This window comes from Felis catus, chromosome C1, assembly GCF_018350175.1.
Source record: "Felis catus isolate Fca126 chromosome C1, F.catus_Fca126_mat1.0, whole genome shotgun sequence".
Lineage (NCBI taxonomy): Eukaryota > Metazoa > Chordata > Mammalia > Carnivora > Felidae > Felis > Felis catus.
Genome location: NC_058375.1, coordinates 110558306 through 110577379, shown reverse-complemented (window position 1 = coordinate 110577379; position 19074 = coordinate 110558306). Strand labels below are relative to the sequence as shown.

The following is a 19074-nucleotide window of genomic DNA, read 5'->3' as shown; positions in this document are numbered from 1 at the left end:
GGGGAGAAGCAACACAGGAGGTGGGCGTCTGGTGGGTGCCCCCGGGTCAGGGTCTTCTTCAGGTTCGTGTCCCCAGAAGCAGCCCTGGGTCAGGGATTCAAGCGCAAGCAGCATACCCAGGTCGTGATCCCAGGAGGAGGGCATGTAGGGGTCACAGTCTCTGGGACCCTGGGACCTGCATCCCTTCCTTCTCCAGCTCCAGACACCGTGTCCCCGGGGAGTCCAGCAGCTGTTGGCTGCTTGCCTCTGAAATGGAATCCAGCCTTCCTTTTACAGCGGGAAAACACATGCTTGATGAAGAGTTTGCCTTGAAACCGCTAAGTGGAGGAGCTGGAGATCGCATTTCCACACTGGTTACTAGGCTGGGAAGCTCAGGACCCAGTGATGGCCATGGGTGAGGGTAAAAGGGGGGTGCGCAGAACTGCCTGAGGGGACACATGCAGAGCCCCTTCCTTCCTGATCCGCCAGGGAGGGAGCAGAGGCGGGCTGTGGCAGGAGCCTGACTCGGTTCCCTCCTGTCACTCCATCCTGTCTGAATGAGGCCCCGGGGTTGCCCAGCCCTGAAGGGAGACCAAGCCCCTGCAGGAGAAGCTGGCCAAGTACAGCTCACACCGTGGCCTTCCAAGGAACAGGTCCCTTAAAGGAGCTGTAGAAAGGACTGAGGGAAAGGATGGTGGCCGTCTGGCTTCTCGCCCAGGCACTCGGTCAGTTGGTGCTGGCTTGGCGAGGGTGTCGTCAGTCCTCCCTCTGGCAGGGGGGTCAGGCACAGGGCATCAGGAGGGCTGGGGCCAGAGGCTGGGTGGCCCCAGCGGTGCTTGCCGGGCTGTGCTGAGTTGGTGTTTGTTGGCAGAGGGAGGCAGCGAGGGCTCTGTCCTCACCCCAACTTTCCCAATGACTGTGCCTGAGGTCCATCTGTACGAACACGTAAACTGTTAGAAAGCTGAAGTTCCTGGATTCCTCCAAGCTGAGTCCCACCCTCCCTGTGTTCCCTGAACTCTGAGAAAATCACTGTCATGAACGTACCTCTTATCTTCCATTTTGCTTTTGGGTTTAGTTTCAGCCAGCTGTGTTTTGAACAGGTAATTTGTTCATGCTTCAAAATTCAACAGGTACAAAAGGGTACACAGGAAAGAGCCCCCGCCCTCCGCATGCGTATGAGTCAAGAACAGCAGGGGGCAGTCTTGAAGCAGTGCATCCCCAGGAGTGTCTGGAACGGAGGTGCTGCCACTTGGGTTGCAGACTCCAGCTGGGTTGCCTTTGCAGAAATACCACCTGTAGTGGCTGTGCCATGTAGCCTGTTGTTAGATTAGGTTCAGGTGAGAGTGACAGAAACCCCAGGCAGCTAAGAACTTAAGCAAAGGACTTGTTTATTTTTCTCTTACACATCTTGAGGTAGGCAGCCCAAAGCTGGTAGGGTGGTTCCATAATCATCAGGAACCTATCCTGTTGCTTGACCATCCTCAACACGAGGCATCTACTTCATGGGCCAAAGTGGCTGCTTGACCTCCAGCCATCACATCCTCATTCTAACCATTAGGTAGGAGTCAGGGAAGAAGAAATGTCCACTACTTCTCTTTCAAGATTGTGTCCCGAAGCTGCAAGCATCATCTCTTGCATACCATTGGCCAGAGTTTAGTAGTGTGGCCACATGTCATTGTGAGGGGGCTGGGAGCATGGTCTTGATCCCAGCTGGCTGTGGTCCCACTGATACGTGGAGGTTCTATTACTAAGGAAGGAGGGGAAGACAGATATCGAGGGACAGCTGGCAGGCTCTCCTGCGATGCCGGAGTTTAAGACTGTTTTTTCTTTATTTTGAGACAGAGGTAGCATGAGTAGGGGAGGAGCTGTGCTGCCAGCACAGAGCCTGATGTGGGGCTCGAACCCGTGAATTTGGCATCATGACCTAAGCCGAAACCAAGAGTCAGACACTTAGACTGAGCCACCCAGGGGTCCCCAAAATCCTTTGAAGTGAACAAATCACTTTCCACATGGAGTGCCAGCTGAAAACCAGCAGGACCTCCAGGCCACTTCCCGAGGGCACCTCTCAGCATGCTCGGGAACAACAACGTGAGAGTGATCCAGGCAGGTCTCGGTTCCTCTGGACACCTTAGTCCCCTGGAAGCCCTTCTTGCCAGAGCCACTTAGAACAGCCCTTGTGAGTGTGGCTTTGTCACACAGCGGGCCACTCCCTGGAGATAGCTAGGCCTCTCCAGGCCTCTCCAGGCCTCTCCCTGGAGACAGTGCCACTGTGGATCTCTTAGGCTCATGTGCTGGGCTCCTTACAAACCATGTTGTCTGGAGCTCCGGGCTGAATCCTGCCTCCTGACTCCTGGGGAAGGGCGGGCACCACCCAGAACAAAGCAGACTGCCGAGTCCCAGCCGCAAGGCTCCAGGCCGGCTCCCTCGAGTCTTAGAGAGGCTGCGTTCTGAATGCTTGGCTTTATGTTTGAGAAAGAAAAGTGGCTTCTTTCCCTAGGCTTCCTTTCACTGAGAAGTGTCTAGGGTTTTGATGAGCTATAGAAGGGGGTGGGAGGACAGGGCTGGTGAGGACAAGCCCATTAGAAGGGAGGGTGGAAAGCTACTGGGGGCACTGGGGTGAGGCGCCTCAGGAAGAGAGGAAGGGGAAGGCACCCTAGGTCGCAGCGCTCTGTGTTCACGGCCTTTGTTGGGTCAGGCACTGAAAACATAGTGGATGGGCTGAGAGCAAAGCAGAAAGGGGGACCATGCCCAGCCTGCTTGGGACCTCAGAGCCATGCATTTGCAAGAGGGGGCTGCTGCAGGGGAGTAGAAATGGCTGTGTGGCAAATTTAGACAGAAAAGCAGGCTTCCTGTGGCTGCTGGGAGGGTAACCTGTCTGGTGGGGGTGGGGGTGGTAGTTAAGCACTCCTGCCTGCTGTGGGGATGGGGGTCCCTGCAGCACAGGGTGGGGGCTGGAGAGTGGGGTGACAGTGCTGGGAGAACTGAGGGGGGTTCATCAGCAGATCACTAGAGGGGACACACTGGCTCTCGGGAGGGGTCTCTGTGCCTCACCTAAGACATGAGGCTAGATCCTGTGTCCTGACCACCCTGGCCACCCTGCAATGGAGCTGGTGAGGAAAGAGGCTAGCTGGTCCTGACCAGGGCCTGCTGGCCCTCTTGACAAGATAGCTGGGGGACAGTGGAGGGGGAGCCTGTGTGAGCACCCTGCCACTCATCACTTGGGGACAGGAGTGTCCTCTGGGCACGCAGAGAGGAGGGGAAGCAGAGGGGGGACAGGGAGAGCCATAACATGCTGGTTCTAACCAAGAGACACTGTTAGCTTGAATGGACAAATTAAGAAAAATTAAACCCATGTCAGAGGGAATGGAGACTTGAAGTCAGGATGTGAGCAATTTCTTTATAAAAAGCATGTTTTGGGAAAGGTCTGGGCAGTGCTGTGTAAATTCAAATTCCTCCTCTGAGCCTGCCCAGGAGCCTGGTCCCACCTAGAGCCTAGGGCCACAGCCAAGAAGGCCCCAGGACTGGGTGGGCTGTGCTGGGGAGGGAGGGAAGTGAGGGGTCCAGCAGGGATGCGACCAGGAGGGTCTTTGTATTTGTTTGGCAAGTAGAGAAGGCAGGGTGGGTGACTCACCCAACTTCTAGGAGCAGGAAACAAGACGGCGCTGACCATGTGGGGATGGAAGGGGCTGGTGGGCAGGGACCTGGAATATTGTCACGGTCCTTTAGGGAAAGAAAGGGAAAGGAGAGAGCAGGCCACAGTAGAGGCTATAGCCCTTGTGGCTTTGCTCTTTGGTGGGCAGCGTGGTGGGTGTGACCGAGCTGGTGGCGGGAAGGGTCAGGTCTCTGTGCACCCTCCCCTTGTCTGAGGTCAGAGCTGGAGCTGGGGATGACGGCCTAGTGTGTGATGTGTACTGCCTGGCCCATTTCACAGAGAAGGGCTGACAGCAGGTCAGTGGGCCAGGTGGAGTCCCAACTCTGATCTGACAACACGCAGTGCTCCTGAGAGGTTCTCTGGTGCAGCAGCGGGGACGGGACCCAGCGCCAGCTCCTTGTAGCAGGGGGGATCCTGGCACGGGGGGGTGATGCCCTTCAAGCTAGGCCATGTTGAGGGGGCTGGGTGCGCACCCTGATGCACTAAGGCGGGAGGATTTCGTGGGGAGGGGGCTGGTCAGCCAGAAAGGCAAGGGTCCCCGTGACACGAATGGATACAGCTCCCTCTGACGGCCTCCTAGTCTCGAGGTCCATGCTCCTGGGTGGGGACTGTGGGCTGCCATCCCCTTGGGTTGGATTTAGCTCTCAGGGAGCCCGTGTACTTGGGGCTGGGAGCACATGGGCTTCTCCCTGTGCCACTGAAAAGGGGACCGTGACTGGGTGGAGTGAGTAGGGATGACTTTCCTCCAGGAAGAGAGAAGAGGAAGCACGCAGGCCCTGGGGCAGGATGAGCTCTAGCCAGAAGGTTTTGGGGTGAGAATCCAGGTTTTGGGGTGCGAATCCAGGTAAAGCACGTGAGTAGCAGGCCCACCCCAGGAAGTGGCTGCTGTTGGTCATGGCGGGTGTGTGAAAAGGGGACAGCAGAGCGGGCAGCGGTGGGCTGGATGGGGTTGGGTGGTAGCTGGCCACAAGGAGGTGGGGGGCTGCTCTGAACCCAGGAACCCACAGACTGAAGGAGCCCGGTAGGACCTGGTGGGACTTGGAGTGGCAGGGCTACAGCCTAGTGCAGGGATGGGGTGAGCAGGGCAGGGCCCAGGAGCCTCCCTAGCCTCAGGCTCAGGAAGGCTTGAAAGGGGGCCTCCAACTTTAAATAGAAAGATGAAAACTCTCATCCTTGCGGGGAGGTATTTCCACGACTGACTTTGATGAAGACCCTGGCCCCACATTGCACAGTGGACACGTCCATCCTGTATTCCCGGATGGGGAGCCAGCCTGCAGACTCCAGATGAAATGTTTAGGGAGGGCCAATTCCAAGGTGTGTGTGGGGGAAGGGGTGTGGCTTGCTGCACAGGTCTTTCCACACTGGGGTTCCGTGTAGAATGCTTCCCTTGCAGGGACCCTGTTACCAAAGAGACACTCCCTCATGGATTCAGATGGTCAGCAAGGTTGGGGTTTGGATCTGAAGGTTGGGGTTTTAAGGGTTAGCCGTGTCTGTCCCTCACCCTCTCCCCCACGTGGGAAAGCTCTGGCAAGCAGGTGGCAGCCACTTTGCCCCCTGGGAACTAGTGGTGCCCCCATCTCCTGGGTTTCTGTCCCACCTCTCAGTTGTTCAGGGGCTCCTCTCTACAGGCAGCTGTGGGGGAGGAGGCCTCAGCCTCCCCTCCCCGCCCCTCCCCCAGTTCTTCCCCGACAACGACGATGTGGACAGGGTGAGGTAGGAGTGTCCAGATACAAATTCTGGCAGGGAAGGAAAAGGAGACCCCCTTAGGCCCACTAGCTCCAAGGTACATTTTCTAGGGTTTTCCATGTGACAGTCACTGGGAACTGATAGCCTCCTGGCTCTCCCCAGGACCCTTGTGGAAACGCAAGGTCGGTGCACTAGGGCCCCAGCTGTAACACTGTCCAGCAACAGCTGGCCCCCACAACAGATCATTTTCCTGAAGGCAAGGCAATGAGCTGACTCCTTTTATCAGCCCTGTGGTCACACTGAGACCTTGGGCAAGGGCCCTCCCCCCGTCTCATTAGAGAACTAAAATCCATCAGGGCTGGTGGCCAAAACCACCTCACCTGTGTTGCATTTGTGCCCAAATGTTTATCTTTTTAGTTTTTATTTTACAGAGAAAGACAGAACTCATGAGAGAGCAAGGGGGAGGGGCAGAGGGAAAGAGAGAGAGAGAGAGAGAGAGAGAGAGAGAATATGAATCCCAAGCAGACTCCACGCTCAGTGTGGATCCCAATGCGGGGCTTGATCCCACAACCCTGGGACCCTGAGCAGAAATCAAGAGTGGGCCGCTCAACCGACTGAGCCACTCAGGTGCCGCTGAATCTGATCATGAGAGAACCATTAGACTGATGCAGACATTTTAAGGGACAAGTGGCCTATGTTAAAATGTCAGTGCTAAGAAAGGGAACAGGTGGGCAGTGCAGGCTGGGTCTCTGCTTGGTGAAAGGAGATGGGAGAAGCAGGACAGCTGAGCAGCGCACAGTCCTCGGCTCACAAATAAGACTTTAGGACATCGTGGGCACAAGTAGGAAATTTAGACAGGGAATGTATGTTAGCTCGGATTACTGTGTTTATGTTAAATTTGAGGAGATGATAAAGGGTTGAGTTTCATAGCAGGATGTCATTCTTAGGATGTACGTGCCTGAGTATTCTGAGGACCGCAACTTATTTTCAAATATTTCAGAAAAACGTGAGTGTATGTGTGAGTGCATACACACATATCTGTGTGTACTCGTGTGCACGTGTTTGCGTACAGAGAGAGCAAGTGTGAGTGCAGGACAGGAAGACGCGACAAAACGTTGACCTAGGTAAATCTAGGCTAAGCGTTTACGGGTGTCCATGAACTGTTCTTTTGCCTTGTCATCTGCAAATCTTTCCAAGTTAAAAGTGAAGGAGGATGAGGTCACCGAGAAACACACGGTGTCTGCGTTTCTCAGCCTCACTTTAAGCTGGGCTCCTGTTCTCAAGTGTTGCAATTAAGGACCACTAACCCTTGCTTCGTGGCGATGACAGGTCGACTTCTTCCTTTTGCAAAGGGCTGCCTCAGGGAGAAAGTGCGTGAACTCCTCTCTTCCTGGCTGCCTGCACCTGAGGGAGCCCCCCGCTCCCGCGTCCATCCCCGTGCTTGGATGCTCATTTTGAAAATCAAACCCAGAAGGTCTGGCCATGCCACGCCGGGCGGACGGCTGTTACCACAGACCACAGCACACCCGAGGCTCCTTGTCAAGGGTTTATTTCATCTGCTAACATTCATTCTTGACCTAGACAAAAACAATTAGATGATTATGACTTGCTTTTCCATCATCAACTCGTTTTTCTTGTATGAATAACCAAAAGATTTCTTCTCAACACTTTTTTCTTTTTTTTTAATAAGAAGCTATAAATAAATAAAGCTTTAAACGCTCCTGGGTTCAAGTGAAACACTTCCAGTTCCCAAAAAGGTCACAGACTCATTGCTCGGACAATTTTGCCGTCCCTGTTTCCTCCTCCAGGAGGAAATGTTGCAGGTCTGTGTGAGGAATGGGTTGTCTGCTCACCGCGTGTTGCCTCTGTTTCCTCAGCCCTATGCAGAGCCGCTGGGTGGGGCACCCCTTCAGTGGAGGCCCGGAAGGTGGTGGTGTTGGAGGAGGCGCTACAGGCATGAGGAGCTTTCACCTCAATGCAGGTGGCCTGAGCAGAAGTGCCGGACTGGAAGCGTGAGGGGCCGAGGGGCACTGGCACCTGGTGCTGTCTCTGGGCGCCTTGGCCTGGGTGCTGGCCCCCCACGGGACCGCTTTCCAGATGCAGCAAAGAAACCAAGGAGAGACCCGTGTTTCCGTGTGAATTGGGACAACGGATCATAAGTTAAAACATTCCAATATGTACAAAACAGATCCTACACTCAAGGGGGCACACACAGGAAGCCCACTTCAGGAGGGCCGGGTGCCCAGGGGTTCAGGCAGAACGGGGCCGAGCTTTCCACCAGGAGGTAGAATTGACCACCTCCTGATGAAAGCCACAGCAAGCCCCGAGCACCCCACGTGCTTGTCCAAGACCCCAGAGGTCTCATGAACACGTCCCACCCTCCTCCCTGGAGCACGACTGCCCCAAAGGATGAATGTCAGAACAGATCCCCCCCCATGCTGACCTTCACTACCCCTTGAAAGAACTACTACACCACTTGGGCACTGGCCTGCTCAGCCTGACGCACCCACTCTGCGGGGTGATCCTGGGTAGGTGTGGTGCCCATCCCAGCCTGCTAACCACTGCCCTTGGACTAGAAGATGAAGTGGTTGGTGTAGGAAGCAGGAGGTATGGGCACCATAACCTTTGCCAGGCAGGCAAAGACTAAAAGCTACTTCTTCCTGGGTACCTCCCATTTGACAACACTGTAGTGTTTCCTGTGCTATTGAAGGTTCCTTGCTTCCACACCTCTGGGGTGGCTGAGGAGAACCTGGGGCAGGGAGGAGGGCTCCTGGTAGAATCTGCCCTCGAGGCTGCTGTCCTCAGCAGGCTGGCCGTGGCCCTCACTGCCCTCGTGAGGGAGGCTTGTAGCCCCCAGGCACGTGTGGGTCTTCACCTGGAGAGAGAGGGTACTCGTCCACCTTGGGTGTGGGACACACATTTTGATCCCAGAACCCAGGGCCTCATGTGGGGAGAGCACCCCCAGAGAAGACAGTGGCCTGGCCTCCTGGAGCACAAGACAGGTAGGGCATGGGGGAAGTGTCTACAATGGATATGGAACATGGCTTCTCCAATCTGCAGGGCTGCCAAGAACAGGGCCTGACCTGCTTGTGGTCAGGGGTTGGGCAAAGGGAAATGCAGGGAGAGGCCGGGGTGGGAAGGGCTGTGTATCTGGATACTAGGGAGCCACTGAGAGCCATTTCTTCCAACTCTGATAATCTGAAAGCCTGAGTCCCCTTCCCTGGCCATAGCAAACCACTGTGGCCCCAAGATATGATTCATGGGCAGCAGGTACAGTTGGCTGTGTTCTAGCCAATGGAGGCTTGATTGTACTTCTGCACATGCGGTTGTGGGAACAGTGGGGCATGAGCCCCAAATAAATGTCTAAGTGATGACCCTGGGGCCAGGGATAGTCTTACCAAATCTCAGAGGGTCAGAATGGTAAATGGAGCAGGGGAAACTTTCTGCCTGAGCTGGTCTGGCTTGGTGGCCCAAAGGCCAGCTTGGGTGGGGAGGTACATAGACACAGGTGGTAGCATCCTTGGACACAGCCTTCCCACTGTTTTCTTACTCTCTATCCACAGAGGGGGACAGTGCATGTGGGCCCATCTCCTTGCAGCCCTTCTTAGCCTGAGGACTGTGGGAAATGGGGGGGAAGGGTCCCAGGAGGTGTGCTTTGATCTCCTGACCCAAAGCAAGAAGCCAGACTGTGTGTTTTGACCTTGGGCCAGAGAGAGAGTGGGCTTCCCAGGGGCAGGCCAGAGTCTTCTCGGCTTCAGGAGGGGTGGGCCCTGACCATGAAGATGGGTGAGCTAGGAGCTCCATTCCTGAGGACACCTCAAGGGGCTACCTTTCTGCCCAGAGAAGGGGCTTCACTCAGGCCCAGGGGCCCTGGGGCCACTGGAGGCCAAGGGGCTGCCTGGGTGGCCTGATCCCGGAAAGGTGCCTGGAGCTGGTGTTGGGCCCCTGCTGGCCTGCAGGGCAGAGAGCCAGCAGGTGTGCACAGTGGGTGTGGGACGCGCTCCTGGCCCAAGAACGATCTGCACTCTCTGCTGTCTGTTTCTTGTTTTTAGACCTTCGGCTGGCCGCTGTGCGTCAGCTGGGGCCAGGAGAGGAGGGACAGTCCTGGCCTGCGCAGGCCTGCCTGCGGCATCCCTCAGGCACGCTTTCCTCTGGCCAGGGGGTGGGGGCGGTGGTTTGCACTGGCGGATTCCTCAGACCCCGCCGGGCCGCCATGTCCCCACTCCCTGACCCTCACTCAGCACATCTACCTTCTGGTGAGCGCATCTGGGACCCTCTTCCCACCAGAGTTCCGGTGGGTCAGTCCGTGTGTCTGACCTCACCCCCTGCGGGGCCACCCCCCACGACCGGCCACCACTACCACTTCTCGATGATGTGGCTCATGTAGTCCTCAGTGGGCACGCGGCCCGGCTCCTCGGCGTCCTCCCGCGGCAGCGCCTCCTTGGCGCGGTGCAGCAGGCGCTCCTCCCGGCTCTTGAGGCGCTGCTCCCTGCGCTCCAGCTGCCGCTTGTACTGGTAGCGCTGCTGGAAGAGGTCCTTGGCATAGTCGTAGAGCTGCACGTCCAGGTCATTAAGCTCCTCGATGCGCCGGATGGTGTCCTCGTCCACCTCCACACCGCCCGCCCGCGTGCTGTTGTACTGCATGAAGGGCCGGATGAACTTGAGGTTGAACGTCCGCTCGAACAGGTACTGGGTCTTGCGCTGGAACTCCGTCAGGCCGAAGAAGGCCATGCCCCGCAGGTTCTTCTTGGCACTCTCCAGCAGCAGCTGGGCCCGCTTGCCCTCGGGGATGAAGGACAGGTTGTAGCAGCCCACCAGGCTCAGGTCGGCCAGCATGCGCACCTGGCGGTTGTTGGCCAGGTTGTAGGGGCAGTCCATGAACTCCTGCAGCGTGCAGCCCGACCAGTCCGTGCCCTCATAGCAGGGTGGCAGCTCTTCGGGCGTGGGCGTGCGCCCATCGCACATGTGCAGCGACGTCTTCCAGGTGGCCCCCCGCTGCACGTGCCGCCACTCGCTCAGGTAGCGGGACACGGGGTCTCGCAGCAGGGTGATGTAGTAGAACTTCCTGTAATGAGATAGGGACGGGGGGTAAGGTGAGGGCACAAGTGCGGGGGGGGGGGGCAGTATCTGGGGGCCATTTGGCGGTGAAGGAGGGAGGAGGCTGGAGCTCCAAATCTGACTGCTTTGGGTCCACAGCGTGGGACCTCAGGCACCTCTGATACCAATCGTTATGTTTAGTTCTCCAAATGGCGATTTCTGAATGGGAAGCCTGGGAGCTGAGATGTGACACAACCTGCAAAGGGCACCACGGTCACCGTCACGTCTGCCAGGTGTGACTATCGCAGGGTCCTGCAGTGCCTGGCCTCAGTGCCTCCTGAATCCTGGCCCAGGGGCTTCCCCTGGACCCCAAGGCCATCCTCCTGTGTGCTCCCTCCTTAGGAAGGACAGCCTGTCTTTGCCCTGCACTGGGGCAACCTGCAGGAGCCCGTGCTCCCAGGAACCAGAGGCGTAAGGAAGTGCTCACAGCGGCAGGCTGCATGTGTGGGCCTGCTCAGGGCCTCCCACAGGCCCACTGCACACCTGCACCCGTGGAGGGTGGGCACCAGTAGACCACTCAACCCGGGACCCCCAGGTGACCCATAATTCATAATTATCTTGTCTCCCAGGAACTGTCTCCACCCCAGGAAGTTAGGCATCCCTCAAGATGCCACCTCCTTGTGCTATATGCAAGGGGTGTCCATACCATTGGAGAAGTGACTCCCCATGTAACAGGCACATCCCTGTCTAGCATGATGACTGGCCTGATGTCACCAAGACATAGCGGGCAGGGGGGCTTCCAGATGTTCCTGTGACAGGCGTGGTGTGTGGCGGTCAGCCCCAGAGAGGTTCTTCCTGGAAGCCTCTCCTCCAGGGCTGGCAGAACCGACAGCCTGTGCCTGGTGGGACGTCCCAGGCCAAGGCAAACCAGGGCTGGGGCAGGCAGCAGGAGCCCCCTGGGCCCCACACACCACTCCAGAGGGAGAAGCTCCAGGAATGCCCACCCCCACCCCCCTCCAGACAGCAGCACGGAAGCACATGCACACGAACCCCTCCTTACTGAGGCCCAATAGGGGCACCCGACTAACCCACCATCCCCCTCACTAACCCCTTGGGGAGCTGCATAGAGCACCTCGGGGGGTCTGCTGGCAGCATGCTGATCTGACTGCACATCTCCCAGGGGGCCCTGGGGTTGGCAGGGCGACTGGCAAAAGCAAAGGCAGTGGGGTACCTCCACATGTCCCCTCAGATGGAGGGAGGGACATCTAGAAAACTGCAGGGTGGCATCTTCATTAGGGAACTTGGGACCCCCAAGCAGAGCCCGGGCAGGGGGATAGTTAGCCAGTGGCTGGGGGGCAGGGGCCAGACGAAGACTGGTCCTGCAAAGCAGACTGCTGAGGAGGAGCAGGGCAGGGACTGTGCCACCGGGAGTGGGGTGGTGGCTAAGGCAGACAGCAGAGAGAGCACCTGGGCAGAGGGAGTCAGGGACTCCTTTCTCAGCAGGGAGTGGAGAGCAGGAAGGGCATCCTGACTCCCACCTGTTCCCTGAAGCCTGGGTTCTAGTCTGTGGTCTCTGCTCAGGTCCTTGTTTGATCTGGAAGCACCCTCTGCCCCTCCCCCCCCCCCCCCCCCGCCTCCAATACTGTGCCCCAGCCTAGGCTTCCAGCCTCTGCAGGCAGCTCATGTTCCAGCACCTGCAGGGGGGAGCCCTGCACCCCCACACTGGACCCCAGCTCCTGTGGAACACACCGTGGTGATTCTTGCTGCCCTTGAAAGATGAACAAAGGGCCACCTGCACCCGCTGTGACCACTGCACCTCCTTCCAACCCTCCTGCTGGCTCCTGGGGAGAAATTGCAGGGCCTTAAGCTGTGTCCTCTTCCCTCTCTGCTTCATCAGCTGACTCTGGCTCATCCTACAGACCTCAGACAGCACCACCTCCCAGGGAAGCCATGAGGTAGACAGGGCTCCCCCTTGGGCCTCTGTCACAGCAGGAACTTAACACTGACCTCTCAGCTCATTTGACCAGAGCCTCCCTCAGGGGCGGGAGTGGGCAGGAAGGAAGCTGGCTCCTGTGTGTGTGTGCTAAGCTGGCTCCCCAGGGTTGAGACCGAGATGAATCCAAGGATCGAAGACAGAATGTGCCTCAAGGAGGTCACCTCACGTAGCACCTTCAGCCCCTAGTGGATGAAACCAAGCCCGGGAGGTTAAGCAGTTGCCTGGAGGTCCCCAATGGCTTTGGCAGTAGGGTGGGGTGAGCGGTCAGGACAAGAAAGGTCAGTTCATTCAGGTGTCAACTTTGTAGGAATGAAGTATAAGACATTTATAAAGCCTGACCATGAGAAGTGCTTCTGAAGAGGACAAGACAGACAAGCAGACACAAAGCAATAAACACAAGGACACACCCGGAAACATGCATATAAAGAAATGCATCCACTGCTCTCACAGGTGTCCCAGAGGGGTCTTGCAGGTGTCCTTAGGCCCCTTTGGGAGGCTGAGGGCTACTTGGACCTCCTCCCATTCTGTGGGACCCTGACTCCTCATATGGAAATGGGCCAGTGTGGTAGTTCCTCCTGGACACAGAAAAGCAGAGTTTGAGGTGTCCACTGACACAGAGGCATGTCCACTTGGCCCCAGCCAAGGCCAGCTGGGGGTTCAACATGGCCCCAAAGATGACCTCTGAGGGCAAGAACACACTGTGCACACAGAGCACCAGTACTGTTCCCTGAGTGTGTCCTCAGCCTTCAGCCTGGGGTCCTGCGTCAGCACTGCCCTCCATCCCACCACAGGGGTGGGCTTGGGGGAGCCCCAGCTCCTTCCAGACCCTCACCGGTCCCTGTGATGGGACCAGGACTCTCAGCCCTGTCACAGCTGGTGCCTGCAGGTCCTGGGGAGGCCGGGTATGGATACCCCTGAAGTCCTTGGCCATTAATCTCTCTGACATGTTAGCCAGAGAGGTAACGTTCACTCAGTGACCTATAGCTGCCACCTGGACAGCCAAGGCTGATGGGAGGCCTGCTCGCCCACCTGTCCAGTCCCTCTGCTCACAGCCCAAGAGGGTGTAGGGCTTGCCCAGGGTCACATAGCAGGTCTTGAGGCAGGACGAGTCCAGGCTGCCTCCTCAGAGCCTGTGGTGTGAACTGCCTGGGCCTGGTTAGACAGCTGGACTTGTTCTGTCTGTCAGAGAGGCCTGGGTATTGGGATCGCTGAGGGGTCTCTAAGGGTACAGTCACTGCTGGTGTATCTGGCAGGCTCCAGGAGATGCAGACGAGTCTTCTGGTCCTCAGAGCTTCCTGTTCATGCTCTGTGGTGAGGCCTGAGAACCGACTCCCCTGGGCCCCTCGAGCTGATGCTGATCTCACAGCTCTGTGTTCCACATGGGTGCTAAGAGGAATGGCTTCTCTCCTGGCCCAGCTGGTACAAGTGGGGCTCACCCATGCTAGGGTGACTGGGAAGGGTATCAGGATGGAACATGTGGTGTCTTCTCTGTGCAGGACATTGCCATGGCCTGGGCACCCCCCGCCCCCATTTCTGTCCCCCAGGCATAGCCAGTGGTGGAGAAAAAGGGCTCAGGCAGATTCTGGAGCCTGTTCGAGGGGCTGGCTACTACCCAGCTCTTGTCTGGACAGTGTGGGAGCCGCTGCAGCAGATACACACACCCGTGGCCTGTCAGCCTCTTCAGGAACTCATGAGCCTGACGCCCACCTCCACCTTGCCCACCCTGGCCCTCACCCTGGCTGCTACCATGACACTGCAGACAGCCCTGCCCATAGGCCTGTATCCTGGCCTGCTCCCAACTCCCCTACTCTGCCCTGTCTGTCCATTACACACACTACCAGACACACTGGCTGTTTATGTTCTGGTTTACTGTCTGATGAAAAGAAGGTATGAAGGCATTGACAAGAAGTGAACAGAAGGCAGGGTGTGGTGTGGGGGTAGAAGAGCCCCCTGATCACCGACCACACCCCACAAGATGTGACCTGATGTACACTCTGTGAAGGTGCCGAGGGGCTCACGGCTCAGGGATATGAGGAACTGGGCAGGGGCCAAACAACACAGTCTGCACCCTCAGTGGTGTCCCCAGCACCTGCCCTTCCGTGCCCAGACAGCTGTCACCAGGCTAACCTAATCCCTGCCCTAGCCCCACCTCATGGGAAACTGGAGGGTCTCTGCCCCAAAGTTCTTCCTGCATGGACATCTGGGGTCCCCCATAAAACAGGGGGCTTTCTGCTTATCACTCTCCAGCAGGAGCTCATCCATTCAGATGGCCCAAGTACCAAGCAACAAGGTTTCCAAAAAAAGGGGAATGAGGAAGCAGAGGAGAGGAGGAAATAATGAGAAGTGCAGTATATGGTTCATTTAGCCTGAAATGGCCAAGTGCCCAGCAAGTGAGTGTGGGGACCAGGGCCAGATTACAGAGACGGCCCATGCAGCACCTGGACAGAAGACCAGAATACCTGCAGAGGACTGGCTGTCAGGAGACCCAACTTCTCCGCAACATCATATGCTAAAAATCAATGGAGCACTGGCTTCTAGATGCTGAGAGAAAATGACCAGCGACATGTCAGACCCCACCAAACTATCCAGCAGATGTGAGGACAGAGTGGAGACAATGTAGACATGCAAAGACTCAGGACATTTATTTTCCATGAATCTTGTTTTAGGAAGATATTGGACTACGAATCTCATTTAGTAAACAACAACAAAAGTGTGGGGGACAGGAGCTCCAACCCAGGAGAGAGGTGGAGGGTGTCGACCGCACATCCCGCTGGGCCTCCAGGAGCAGAGGAGAAGGGGTTCCAGGAAAAACGGGGCCAGAACAGATTACCTGATGCAACAGAGCATTTGTGGAAAAAAACGAATGGTAGGTACACAGCAGATCTTTGGAATCACTTGGAAAAAATTACGTCTATGAACACAGAAAACAATGCAAGTAAAAAAAAAAAAAGATTGGGCAATTATTAATTCCAGGAAAAGCAGGAAGTAATACGAAAAAGAAAGTATTCTACTAAAATCAGAAGTAAACAGTGCTTTTAGAGACATTATAATGTAAATACTGACTACTGATTTAATAAAAACTTGAGATTTTTACTCTACTTGGAGGATGGGGGGGTTATGGAGAAGGATGTGCAAGGGCTTAAGAACATTTAATCTTCATCTACCCAAACAGAAAGCAAATACACAATGTTTAAATCAATAGATCAAGAAATAACACTATAAATTATTTAGAAATACAGAAGTAAATACATGAAGAACACTGAAAAGAGCCGCAAGTGGTAATTTGGGGAGGTTGGAAAGGAAAAGCAGATCTGTTGGTTTTTACTATAAGCCTCTTGGAACTATTTGTCTTGAAGTGTGTATATAAACTGTTTTAACCAAAAACATGAAAAATACAACAATGAGGAAACTGGCCAAAGAAGCATATGGAAGGATGCTCTCCTTCCTTAGTCACGGAGGAAATGACACAGTGAGCCACAATGTGACTTAGACAGGCAACGCAGAGGTGGGGCAATGCCAACTTCCAACTGCTCATGGGACGCGAGTCGGGGACAGTTGTTCCGGAGTGTCTTCACTGGAAAGCTGTGACCCAAGACTCCTCTCACAGGCGTACAACCCAGGGAAACCCTGTTCAAGTGCACTGAAGACATGGACAAGACCACCCACGGCTGCACCGTTGCTGACAGCCTCACACGTCTGCCGCAGTGGCATGTGAACATAAACTGCGATATTCTTTCAACAGAGTGCGGCTCAGTAATAAATGAACAGAACAGACTATAGTTACAACAACTCGGGTGAATTTGAGAAATAAGATGTTGCAGAGAAAAAGCAAATAAAGAAAATGTAATAAAGTATGATGACACTGTTTACAGTTTCCAAATATAAACACAACCAAAGAAAATACCATTGACTGATACATATGTAGCTATCGACGTCAGTTAAAAAAAGAAAAAAGGCAATGAGGGGACACACATGAAAATTCAAGGCAGAAGTCAGCAGTGGTGTGTACTGGGGCAGGAGGGTCGCTGGGGTGGCACCAGTTCATGGTGGCTTCTGTCATGTGGATGGCACCCTCACTCTTAAGGCAGGCGATGGGGGTGTAGGTGTTTATGTTTTATTTCTTATGTACGTTATGCAAATTCTTTTGTAAGTTTAGAAAACACTTTGTGATAAATAAGTTTAAAAAAGTTTTACAAACAAAACCAAGATTCGTGCCAGCAGGCCTTGCAGGTAAACTGGCATTCTTGCCAAACCGGAGTCTTGGTTCCCCAAAGTATGCCAGTCCCCTCCATCTTGCCCCCATGCTCCCTCTGCCTGCAACATCCCCCCCCCTCCCACCGCCAGTGCCTCCAACTCTAGGGGTTTACTGCCCTTCGCCCTTCTTTCGTGCCCCTCTCACTTCCCCTTCCTACAGTGAGTAGGGAGAGGTCTGTGGAGGATCCCCCGTGGACATCACCTCTTGGGATGGTGATGGTGGCTAGTTTTCCAGGCTAGCAGGGGCTGCTTTTGGCTTGTGAACTAAGCACGCATTAATGAGCTGGCTGCTCCATGACCTCTAGGAGGGAACCACCACTTCTACCAAGCTGGAACATCCAGTTGGTGTCTGGCTTCCTATCCAGGGGGGCCTTGAGGTGCAAACAGAGTCAGCACCACTCCTGGGACTCTTCAGTGGGGTCAATCCCAATGTGAAGACTCTAGTGACTTGGCTGGCAAGTTAGGCTCTGTTGGGGTGGCAAGCTTCTGGCACCTTCTCTGAGCAGAGCCCTACACTATATCCTAGCTAAAGTGGGTGGCCCTGGGACCTGACCTCTAAAACAGGTCTCTGCTGTGCCCTAGGACAGGCCCAGGATCACCCAGAGCACGTCCCAACCAGACTGTCCTGCCTGTGGCTACAGAGCAGGGCTGACAGCACCGTTACTCCTGAACAGGGCGCACACAGGGACCGGAGGGGTGGTGACCAGGCCCTGCTACATCTCCCCTCACCACCAGCGGGTGCTCAGCACCACTCATCCGGTCAGTGCCCTGGCTTGGCAAAGGACACGAACTGGCAACGCCCCCAGGTCCCTCCCAGCAGCGACAGCGGCCAAGGTTACAGGCTCACGGCATGCCAGGCACAGCCTGGGGGCAGGCGCTTCTCGCCTTTCACCGAGAAGAGTCCCAGGCTCGCAGCTATTCAGTGTTCTAGCGCTCTGGGCTGGGTGGGGTGGGGTCAACAAGGGCAGTGGGAGGGGCAGGGAGGCTTCTCAGAGAGGGTGGGGGCACAGACTGTCCCGACCAGAGGGAAGGGCAATGGAGGCTCAAGGGGCAGGCAGGGCCAGACCAAGAAGGGTCTTGTTCATTCCATAAGAGAACGAGTTCCAAAGGGAAAGGGTACACAGTGCAGCGTCCACATGGATTTCAAAAATAAGTCATGGGACTTCAAAGACATTTTGTGCTGTGAAATAATTCTAGTCCGCACGCCTGCGATCACTCCTGACACCCTGCAGGGCTTATCGCCTGTATCATGCATTCTTGAGTTCATCACGTTAGTTGTAATGCTTTCTGTGAACCTAGCTGCTCTGACATTTTTGTGTGCACTGGTTTTAGCACGCCCCACAGTCACGCAAGATCCTAGAGGGCAAGGAATGTGCCTTGTTCTTGGGTCCTAACACTGCTGTCAGGCAGTGGCCAGCTCCAGAGTCTTAAGTGTGAGTTTTTATGGGACAACTGTAGCCCTGGCCTGGGAACCCTGCTTTGTTGACAACACACAGACACTTTGGGAAAGTTCTGCAAAATGCAGCAAATGAGCTTTGAGTTCCTTCCTGGAGGAAGGGGTGGGGGGCAGGTAGGTGGGCAGCTAACAGGAGGCTCCTGCTCTGCTCCTGCGCTGGGTCAGGGAGGTGGCACCCTCTCGCTCTGTCCTCAGGAGCCCCTCTCCCTCCTGCCACCTGCCTGTGGGCATCAGGCAAGTAGTCCACAATCCTGACTCGGTATAGCTCAAACTTTATCACTTATGTGAAACCTGGGTTCATGAGGCAAGGTGACAGGTCCAAGGCCAGAGCCCACACCTGTACTGTGTAACTGGACATTGCTGTCCCAGAAGCACCCACCTCCTGCCCCTCACACCAGTGGCCAGAGGATGCTTCATTTTCCCTTCTCTGCCCCGAGAGTGTGGATCTGATCTGAACACAACCACTCCTGACTCTCCTCTGGCAGCCCAGGGCTCTGACCAGAAACCAGACTTGAAACCTGGCTCAGGCAGAGAGAAGCCTGGAGCTGGGGGCGGGGGTGGGGTGGGGAGGGTGGAGGGGATGCACAGGATTCTGTGGCTGGGGGAAGGGCCAAGTGGGCATCAGCTTGCAAGAGTCTGCCCTAATGAGAAGGGCTGGGAGGCGGGGCAGCAAAGTCGCTGCAGAAAGCTGACGGAGTGTTAGCTCCTGCAGGAGGCATGGAAGCCAGGCAGGGAGGGGATGGTAGACACACAGCAGAGATGCCTATAGGCGAGGATGTGTGGACGAGCCCGTGCCCTCCCACAACAGCACTCTGTGATCACCACTCGGCAGGGAAGAAGAGCACGATTAGGTGGCTGCCTGAGGATGGTGAGATTATGGACTCTAACATTTCAGTGTAAAATTTTCAAACTTACAGCAATGTTGGAAGTCTAGGGAACACCCACAATCCCAAGTAGGTTCCTTTAACACTGTCTTTACACATTTCTGTGTTGTCAGCAATGAGTGCACTGTTA

At 55.7% G+C, this 19074-nt stretch overlaps 1 protein-coding gene across 1 annotated transcript in view; it reads right to left on the bottom strand.

The window, feature by feature from the left end:
- Window positions 1-6850: 6850 nt before the first annotated feature.
- Window positions 6851-19074, bottom strand: part of HS6ST1 (heparan sulfate 6-O-sulfotransferase 1) — a 46618-nt gene continuing 34394 nt past the window's right edge. The window contains exon 2 of the mRNA XM_023259197.2: window positions 6851-10382. Within this exon, the coding sequence (XP_023114965.1) occupies window positions 9674-10382 (709 nt within the window). The 3' untranslated portion in view covers window positions 6851-9673. The remainder of the gene's footprint in view (window positions 10383-19074) is intronic.